General features: G+C 33.7%; 1 protein-coding gene across 1 annotated transcript; it reads left to right on the top strand.

Moving 5' to 3' along the window:
* The first annotated feature begins 860 nt into the window (after positions 1-860).
* Positions 861-8,431, top strand: LOC138323765 (dehydrogenase/reductase SDR family member 11-like). The gene is made up of 7 exons (XM_069268594.1): positions 861-1,074; positions 3,785-3,988; positions 4,616-4,710; positions 5,546-5,675; positions 7,152-7,241; positions 7,512-7,577; positions 7,699-8,431. Exons 1-7 carry the CDS (start codon positions 943-945, stop codon positions 7,738-7,740), a joined length of 759 nt encoding a protein of 252 aa, XP_069124695.1. The 5' UTR covers positions 861-942; the 3' UTR covers positions 7,741-8,431.
* Positions 8,432-10,433: the final 2,002 nt, after the last annotated feature.

The following is a 10,433-nucleotide window of genomic DNA, read 5'->3' on the forward strand; positions in this document are numbered from 1 at the left end:
TACCGAACCACACACACAGCACTGTCACAACGGGCAAACCGGTCGTCCCACTCCCTTTATACTGAGTGCTTACAAGCAAGAGCAGAAACTGCCATTTTTATTGACTAGGATGTGCGGCGGTGTCACGAATGACGCTAGAAGTAAGTTTGGAAGATGAAAAAGATTATACCGATAAACCAAATATGGTCGGCATTGAAAGTGAACAGTCGGTAAAAATGGTGTGAATGTGTCCAGTATAATTTCTTATGAAATAGAAAAATAAAATCTCTCGCCAAAATCTGTCTGCGTACGTAGAAATTAATTTAAAATAGGAATCCTAAAACGTCCTCCCGGCTGACTATGTCCGTGGTTACATTTACACGCAGTCTCGCTTTCAATGCTTTCAACTTTCTTTACTTTAATGGTCAGAACTGGGAAACGCAAGCAGAACTTGGCCGTCGTATTAATATGTGAGAACTTTTGGAAGGCCAATGAACGCATTTAGACTGGTTTTCTTTGCCGGACTATTCACTTTAAGATATAAATTGAATGTATGTTTGCTTTGCAGTATAACATAAATAACTTTAATGGCGAATTGAAATGACCAATTGTCGTTAAAGCTTGTTCACTTGCATGAACTAATATATGTAACACATGTTCATATTTTATTTAATATGTAGCATGTGTACATATTTTATTTGTATCTAAATAATTTAAATACAACTATCAATAAATTACTGTAACAGCTTATAGTTTGCTCTGTAGGTAGTTTGAATTCTTTATTAATATCTTCATGACAATTATGTGAATACATGTGTATATATAATATATATTGTTGTAGTATTTTACTACCTCAATCAAATTAGTATATTCACGAAGACGATACAGACTAAAAGATATTTTCTTGGCAATAGACAATTATCAAGTTAATATCTCACCGGTTGACCACACACCGGTTAAGTAATGGAGCGTTGGGCGGGACGAGTAGCCCTTATCACGGGAGCTTCAGAAGGAATAGGGGCTGCCTTGGCCAGGAGACTCGTCAAACATGGGATGAAAGTTGTTGGTTGTGCAAGGAATGTTCAGCAAATCCAGGTAAATTATTATAGCAGTATTTGTGTTTGACCCATGGTTAGGAACTCTTACTAAAACCTTATATTGTAAAGAGTTTTTTATGCATAAAACATTTACATATAAATCCTTGCATATCCATCGATGAAGACCAAACTATAAATAGATTTTGCACATTAATGAGGGATATAGAAAATAATATTTAAGTCGTAGCTAGTGACAACGTGTGCCTTATCGTCGTTGTTATAGTTGAACAATAAATAAACAACTTTGCCGTGATACATTTAACCAGTACCATATATTAGAGAGGTCGACTATTTTTATGATCGTCAGAGGTACCTGTATGTGCCTAGGGAATTTTAGATACCTGTATACTCCTAAACAGTCAAATATAGAAGGCCTTTGATATTTTACAAATGTTCAATAATTTTCAGATGGTTTGAGTACGATTTTGTAAAGAAAAAATATTATTCTAATATGTCTATAAAAAACAACTTCCTATTATAAATTCTGATTTTCGAAAAAAAAAGATAAATGGATTATTTTCGAGCTCTCAAAATCATATTGAAACATTTCAATTTGATAAACTGGTAATATCAAACCATGATATCATCTTAAATTCTATATCATGTTCAAACAAATACCCCTAAAAGTAGCTCAGGGAAAATGACTATAAACCGGAGGTCCCTCTGCCGTCAGCAAAGAAAGATTTTCCAATCTCTATGTATATCTTTCTAATTTGACTTGTGTGACGTCAACATCGGTCTTGAGGTTTACAAAAGACGCAGATGTTAAAACAATGTCAAACGATTGTATGAAATACAAACGAGATGTTGAATACATCGGTACGTTTCACTTTTACCCTAAGAATGACCTTTCCAGCTTGTCATTTATGCTAAATGGTAAGTTCACGAACGTCAAAATGAGTAATTGTGAGTGGTTAAATCTTAAAAACAAATGTCCATTCCATAGTATGGATTTCCCTATGCTCGGTTATAACTTGAACAAGGACGTTAAGCCCCATCAATTAATCAACTCAAACATAGTATTGATAGGAAGATGCTAAAGAATTCTAAATAAAAAACAATGCTCCAGATAGTAAAGCAACCATAGGCTGTATGTGGTTAGCTTCCTCAAAGTGTAAGATAGTTGTAGAATTTCAAATGCTCCATGAAAATATGATTATTTTTTCATCGTTTTCATACTAAATCTGACTTTTTGATAGACTGATTGATTCTTTTTCTTCATTTAAGCATTGATGTCACCATGTTTTAATTTCATCGGGGTATGCATGAAATTTTGTTGGCAAACTGTGTGAATCGGATTCCCACAAAAGTTTGCAAACAAAATTTATTTCATAACCTGATGAAGTTAAAAAATAGTTACATCAATGTCTATAATTAATTTTCCAGACTACTTGATAAAACAAAATATGTTTAAACGTACGATTCCACTGATTTTCCAAAGGATTATTTTTTCTCAGTCAATCTCTATTGTGACGTCATGATAACGTTGGGTTTCCGCGCCATTCTTGGAATTTTTTTTTAGTACATGTATATGAAGAAAAAGAATCTGCCAATCAGAAAGTCGAATTTAGTATGAAAACAACTAAAAATTAATTATACCCCAATGCAGAAAAATCCGAGAATGGCGCAAAATCCCGAAGTTATCGTGACGTCATAATAGAGACATCGACGTTGCGTGTTGATTTGGAAAATTAAACAAATAGTTTATATCTAAATAATCTGGGCACAGTTTCATGAATATTCCTTAAAGGACTAGATATGGTAATGGCTCTTTTTGGCCCCTAAATCTACCAAATTTCAAATTAAGTATTTAGAAATTAAGTTGCTGCGTTTGAAATATTGAATACGCCCCTGATAAAAACTTAATGATATTTTTGTTGACAGAAAGTATATTTTAACTATATAACCATGGTAACTTTGCATAAATTATGCAAATTTGAAAATTTGGTAAATTTTGGCATATTTTTTGATAGTTTTCTTTAAAAAGCAATAGAGCACAACCTAGAACAAACTTATAATTTTAAGAGAATTAGCAGACACGAAGAATACATCATTTTCAGAATTATAAAGTTTGTTCTAGAATGCGCTCTTTGATAACTAGATGAAAAACTGCCTAAAAAAAGGCCAATTTTGATGAAATTTTCACATTTTGCATAATTTATGCATAATAAAAATGGTTGCCATGGCAACTAGAACAACTATATTACCTAATAGCACTATCAATTATGTCAGGTATGTAGTTAATATTTGAAATGCAAGAATCATAAAATAACAGACTTTGAAAAATAGCGGATTTTGGGGCTACAAAAGACCCTTACTATACCTAGTCCTTTGCGGAATCCCTTAACTTAAAATTCTTCATAGGAAAGTATTACAGATTTTAAGGAAGGCCTCTTAACTTAAGATTTTTTCCTTAAGTTTTGAAATGCTTTTGTATGGGTAAATTTAAGATAAGGAATTCCTTAAATTTAAGGAATGTTCATGAAACTGGGTCCTGAAGTGCGTTTTTATTTTTCGTATCACACTAATCGAACGAAGTAAAAGTCGAAAGACTTTTCTATGAACGATATTGGTCAATTTTCATTTTTTCCCTTTTGCAAGATGTTACAACATCCTTCTCAATAACCGTAATTTTGGCCATTAGTTTTTCATTCTGCAATATACATGTATCTATAACCGCGAAAACACTTTAATATTTATACACCCAGGCGTTAGCCAATGAATTGAAGAATGAGAAAGGCACCCTGACGGCCATCAAGTGTGACCTTACCAAGGAGGGAGAGATACTGGACATGTTCACCAAGGTCAAGGCCGAGTTTGGTGGCGTCGATATCTGTGTCAACAATGCTGGTCTTGGACATGACTCGCCAATCCTGTCAGGAGCAACACAACAATGGCGGGAGATGTTAGATGTAAGATCAAAACGCAGTTCAGTTGCATTTTATTTTGAAATGTATAGGGTATGGCAGTTTGATTAATTAACGTCCTATTAACAGCCAGGGTCATGTAAGGACGGCCTCCCATGTATGCTGTGTGTTGCGTGTATGTTGTGCGAGGTGAGTGTTTTGGGAGACTGCGGTATATTCATGTTGTGTCTTCTTGTATAGTGGAACTGTTGCCCTTTTTATAGTGCTATATCACTGAAGCATGCCGCCGAAGACACCAAGCAACATACCCCACCCGGTCACATTATACCGAAAACGGGCGAACCAGTCGTCCCACTCCCTGTATGCTGAGCGCTAAGCAGGAGCAGAAACTACCACTTTTATAGATTTTGAAATGTATAGGGTATGGCAGTAAAGATTACAGGAAGGTTTGTTTTCGCCTTCTCCGGTTAAACACTTATACTTATACACTCGAAATATATACCAGGCGACAACATATTTGTCTAAACGGTAAGGGTTATTTCCTTGCCTAACAAATTTGTCAATTTCGGTTATGCACTCTGAACTAATTTGCTTTGATGGTGAAAAAGACATTTTTTTATAGTTTTTTTCCCTTAAACTACATGTAGGTAAATATGTTTTTCTTCAAACCAGGTGAATGTCCTAGCCCTTGCGATCTGCTCGAGAGAGGCTGTCAAACAGATGAGAGAGAAAGGAGTAGACGATGGTCACCTTATCCTTGTCAACAGGCATGCATTACCTACTACAATACCATGCATTGTTGGAACTATTCGATTTTTCGTAGCTGTAAATAACATCCTAAATCTTTTTGAATTTCTTTTTCTTTTATAGTGTGCGATGTTAAAGTTGCTAAACCACCATCAAATGCTGTTATCTAAGCGCTTTTTGCGCAGGAAATGCTACGCTAAAATATGATGACGCTATTTTATTTTCTATGTATATTTTATATAGCCGTAATATGTTGATTACGCGCCTTTGTACTATCCTGTTCCTGCTTTGAGATCAAGTGTGATGGTGTCAAAATAAACACATTAATAATAGTAAAGTTCATCAATTCAAAACAAGAAACATACGACTTGGTACATTTCTTCGGTTACAAATGTTATAAACTTTACACTAATACTACCCTTGAAAAGTTAAGTATGCAAAACAATAAGAGAATAATTAATTTCATCCCGAAAAAAACTGTTTCGCTTGATCCAATATTGAATGTGAAACAATATTGTGCATGCATCAAACCCAAAATAATCCGTTTCTTTTATTTTAACGTATTAATTAGTGTATTGTCATTTAATATAAAAAAATCAACTTTTGATTTTGTTTCGCATCACAATGGATATTTCTTGATGTTCCAGCTTATCTCATTAGTCTTGTCTGATTTAAATCGCATAATTTGTATTTCCAAAGCACATTACAGTTAAGCAATGTCAAATTTCGGGGATTAAAAATCAAGACTCTTTGGCCACCTTGTTATTTTCTTTACCACACACAGCTGACAGATTATGTTGATACATGCTATTGTTGAAAGAAATTAAGTTTATCTTTCATTGTGGTAATTTGCAGTATATCTGGTCATCACGTTCTCAACTTCAGTCATGGACATTTCTACTCTGCAACCAAGTTCACGGTGACGGCCTTGACCGAATGTCTACGACAGGAACTTCTCGAGATGGAATCTCATATAAGGGTCACGGTAGGTAGAAGTGGTAAAAGACTAGTTTTCAAAGAAAATTATACTCAATAATACACATTTGTATTACCAAAAAAAAATTAGTATTCAATGATTTATATCTATATTGTAAATTATTTTATATTTCAACATTTGTATTCAGTATTTTGCATTTTTATTATAAAAAAGCTATTTGTATTTACATGTAATAAGTATTCATATTCCTTTTGACATTTGTGACCTATACGTCACATGTATACAATGCATTCTAAAAAAGTCATTTGTATTCTATAATACCAATCCCGTTTGCATTTTATCTCGAATTAATTTATATAAATTAATTCGGAATAGAGTGCAAATCTTTTGCAAAAGAATCGAATGATTTTTAAAAGAAAATAAGTGAAATATAAAACAGAAATAAAATGAATATAAATAGAGTAATTGAATGTAATTGACATCTTTACAATATAAATGAAATACAATGAATATAAATATTTAATTGTTGAATAATGTAACTTTAGACATGGCATATGTTGTTTTTCCGAGAGTCTATGATATAAGGAACAACCAACTAAATAAAAAAAGACCTTCGAAATGGCCCCTGTGTATACAAGACTGAGCCCAGGATAGAATTTTAACCCGGCCGCTGATTGGCTGGCTAATTATGAATTTCAAAAGTAAAAATGTTTTCTGACAGGTAATTATTTCTAGATAACCATGATATGAATTTGGAAATTCATATTGAGATTTAGGTTCAAAATATCAATTTTGATAATGAATAGGTAAAAATATTAGAATTTCAGGATTTTTTTAGTGCAAAATGCGCCTGATTTCAATGAAGCTACCCTGGTTGGAGTTTGAGCAGAAGGACCCAAACTTTTTTTCTATCTAGTGTTATATGAGAACCTAGACTTTAATTATAGAACACATTAGCTAACTAATATTCCTTTGTTTTAATAATACAGTACACAATTTTAACAAAGTTTAACACTGTGGTTTATGTAAAATTATTTAGTTGGTTGTTCTCTATAGTACATGTATGCAGATGAAAACCTCACTTTGGTTTGCTTCAGTCCTAACACACGATAAAGTTTGAAGAAAACTAATGCTTAGTATGTTCTAGTATATCTGAGTTAGCATAAATATTATTCCACTTTTACATTTTTCTCAAAGTTGGGTTGGCAAGAGAAATGATCACGCGATCACGCTTTAATCTCGTTAGAAGCTTGTATGTGCGTGCATTAGGTATATGATGGAACTAGACCAAGTGAGTGTAAGGATAGACTAGATGTCATTCTTGCTATGCCGTAAGTTAATCAGTTGTATCTACTAGACCAGGTCGTCTGCATCAACATCTCTTTGGAGGAGGTGGGTATTATTGTAGAATATTGTCTGCCAGAAGTTTGTAGTTGTGAAATAAAAAGATCACTGTTGGTAACCCGGTTGATAGTGGTACAATAAACGTACAAATCTATGTGTTGGTTTATTTATCTTTAACAGGGAATTAGCCCAGGGCTGACTAACACAGACTTCATGGGTAAGGTGTTCAAAGACAAGAGTAAAGGAGACGCCCACTGTAATATATTCAAGGTAAGGGTACGCATTGCATTTCAATATGGAGTTAACTTCTTTGATCTAATGCTGTAAACGTACATACAATATATAGTACAATGTATTCCGAAATGTTTGTATACAATAATTTTATCCATATCCTTTCCCGACCACCGGCCACAATTTCTATGGTTGGAAACATGACAACTTTAAAAGTAAACAAAAACAAAATCTTTTTAAGGGTTCCAAACGTCTAATATGGAACATTATTTTTTTTGTATTTATGTTTTCTATTTTATACTGTTTTAGCCTCTGGAGCCTGACGATGTTGTGGACTCTATCATTTATGCTTTAGGAGCTCCGGGCCACGTCCAGGTATATAAATAGATGTTAGTCACATTAATAAGATAAATTAACAGTACGCTTGATGGCCATTGATAATCATATAATTTTCTTGCTAGATGCCCACTTAAATCCATTGTGTATGTTGTTCCAGGTACACGATATCCTAATACGTCCAACAGAACAGAGCAGATGAGTCTGGTCGTCAGCTCGAATGGACTGTCACTAGTGTGTCTATCTACGTTTGTGTATTCAAAAGGTGTTAAGGATTAGACCCCGTTAGGTAGACCTATTTTATACTGCACTTCACTTGGTTGTGGTCTCCAATTGGACATTGTTATGCACCTCACATATTCACTTGGAAGGGACAAGGCTATGGACCCAGAAGACATTGTTGTCAGTGCGCTCACTTGGTAGCTGACTTCGTCACCAAAAATGATCGAGGAAGAACATTATGTTATAAACCATTTTTCTTGCACGGTGACTAAGGGCAACGTCAAAAATGGGCAATAAATGTATAGTAATAATTGGAATAAATTGCAAATAACCAACGGAATTCATTTTGTTCTAAGCAGAGATTAGATAGAAGCTAGTGTGTATTTGAGAAACATGCCTAGTGTACTGTTGTATACAGGCAGTCAATACAATTCTTAAAGGGGATTTCTTTTACAATAAAACAGAGCAAGGTGTTCATTAAAACATACTTATACTAATAATTGCATGAAAGGCGACTAAATTTAGGATAATATCCTTTCTCTTTCCTAAAGTCTCCATTGACACGACTGATTATGAGTTGAGCGCTCTCTCTAGCGAGGAAAACTCTCTGTTCTATCTGTTTCCCATTAAATATTGTCAAATTAGCTCATACATGTAAATTACAAACACTTTGCTACATTTTTGTTGATACAAGAGATATAGGTCACATTGTGTTAGTCAAAACATAATGTCCCGCCCCATTTTCTGGTTTGTAATATTTTAATGTTTTAAAAGTAAATATCAATTATTATACGTAATATGAAAGCAACAGCAAAAGCGATCATAGTTTTATTGCAACTTATAATGAAAGTAACATCGTCACACCTACAACTTTGAGGTAAAGGCTGCATCAAGGGTTACATTACTATATTTTTTTCAAATGCAGCTAAAATGAACGGAATCCTAAAACTTCCGACCTCAAACGATGAGATGTGTTGGTTTACAACTAACTGCAACTGTCCCACATACTGACCGAGAACTAATACTGCAATGTTAAAAAGTGCAATTTATGGAAATACAATATAACGTAGCAGAATATATTTATGTTTATTTTTTATTCTTATATTCACACTCTATCCTTGTCCCCAAACCCCCATTTGAGAAGGAAACCCTCATTAGGGAAGTAAGAAATTTTATTTCCGTAACAGATATTCCGTTTTTGGTCAGCAGATTATATTGGAAGGTGGTCTTAATCACTTGAACGCTTGCAAATAAAGAGCGATAGCACATAGCTTCTACCGGATGAAGATTACGTTTGTGAGATCATAAGAGCGTCTGAACCACTCGATTATATAATGAGCTTACTTCAAAGCATCATATCCATGGTGATTACCCATGATTCCCCTCTCCTATGTATAAAAAAAATTGGCGGCCGCAAACTGAAGCTGTCAGTGTGTAGGATTGTATATTGAAGATAGTTTTTTTTCTTATATTTCTATGTATGTGTTACCTTACAAATGCTTCGCACTTCGTGCCCTTACACACGGAATAGAATTACTGGTACTATTTGCGAATGTGCTTATATATTTCCCACGGTAGTAAAAAGGAGTATTCTCTCATACGGTTTAATGAATGAATCTTTTCCTCCGAAAAACCAAGTAAATAACTGGCAATTTGCTTTCGTTTTGAATGCCATATTGGTTGCAGGATAACCAGAATACATGGTTAGTATTTTACAATACAAGTTTATTTTGATGCTCGGCACAGGAAGTAGAGATGACTCGGCAAAGCCTTGTCATCCCGGCTTTCTTAAGTCTCGCACCAAAATAAACCTTATACAAAAGGCATGGAATGAGTCATTTTCATAATTTGACAATTCTTAACGGGCCATTCAGAAAGAAATTAAAAAAAAATCCAACCATATGGGCCATTTTCTTGACTGCGTATGACTGCTGATGCAAGTGGATAATTTCTCTCCAAACATGCATATGCATACATCATAAGTTTTTATGACTTATTATGTACATGTAATTTGTTTGTTTGATATTTTCATAAATTATTCTAAATCAATGTAAATATATGGATATATCGTATGCGCTCCTCGGAAGATATGTAGCTAGCTTCTGCTATTCATAGCCACTATGGAAATTAGAAAAATACATTCAATCCATATACATGTTCTTACATTTATTTAGAATTATTTATGAAAATAAAAAATATTGAAATGTTATTATATTATATTTAAAATTATGACACTCATATACAACGAGAACGAGATTAATGGAACAGCTGGATGACAAAGTCGTTCCACAATGTCGCGTTTTCCAGCTTCCGCCTTCCAGTCGACCTTTTATTGCAAATGACAAACGATAAACAAGAAATAAAGTTAAAATAAGATTTGTATGACTTATTATAGTAAACCTTAATTGATTCTATACCAAGAAAAAAACACATTAAAGATTATACATTAAAATATTGTGGAGGACTATTTATTTATTGATATGAAACTGGCGTGATGTTTGAAATCAGCTGATCGATGCACGAGAATTGTTGTATTCATAGTGTATTCATAGTGTTTTCATAGGCAAATGTTTGTTTTCGTTAGTTGGTTGATTCATATAGTGACGAACACCCAAAATGTAAATATATGTACATGAATATAATGTATGAATGCATTTTCAAAATTATATACAC

The sequence above is a fragment of the Argopecten irradians genome, chromosome 5 (assembly GCF_041381155.1).
Source record: "Argopecten irradians isolate NY chromosome 5, Ai_NY, whole genome shotgun sequence".
NCBI classification, from domain to species: domain Eukaryota; kingdom Metazoa; phylum Mollusca; class Bivalvia; order Pectinida; family Pectinidae; genus Argopecten; species Argopecten irradians.

Excerpts from the sequence above, each read along its gene's own strand:
- LOC138323765 (XM_069268594.1), top strand. The coding sequence starts at position 943 with ATGGAGCGTTGGGCGGGACGAGTAGCCCTTATCACGGGAGCTTCAGAA. Across the intron at positions 1,075-3,784 it reads GGAATGTTCAGCAAATCCAG|GCGTTAGCCAATGAATTGAA; the intron begins GTAAATTATTAT and ends TTATACACCCAG. Across the intron at positions 5,676-7,151 it reads AATCTCATATAAGGGTCACG|GGAATTAGCCCAGGGCTGAC; the intron begins GTAGGTAGAAGT and ends TATCTTTAACAG.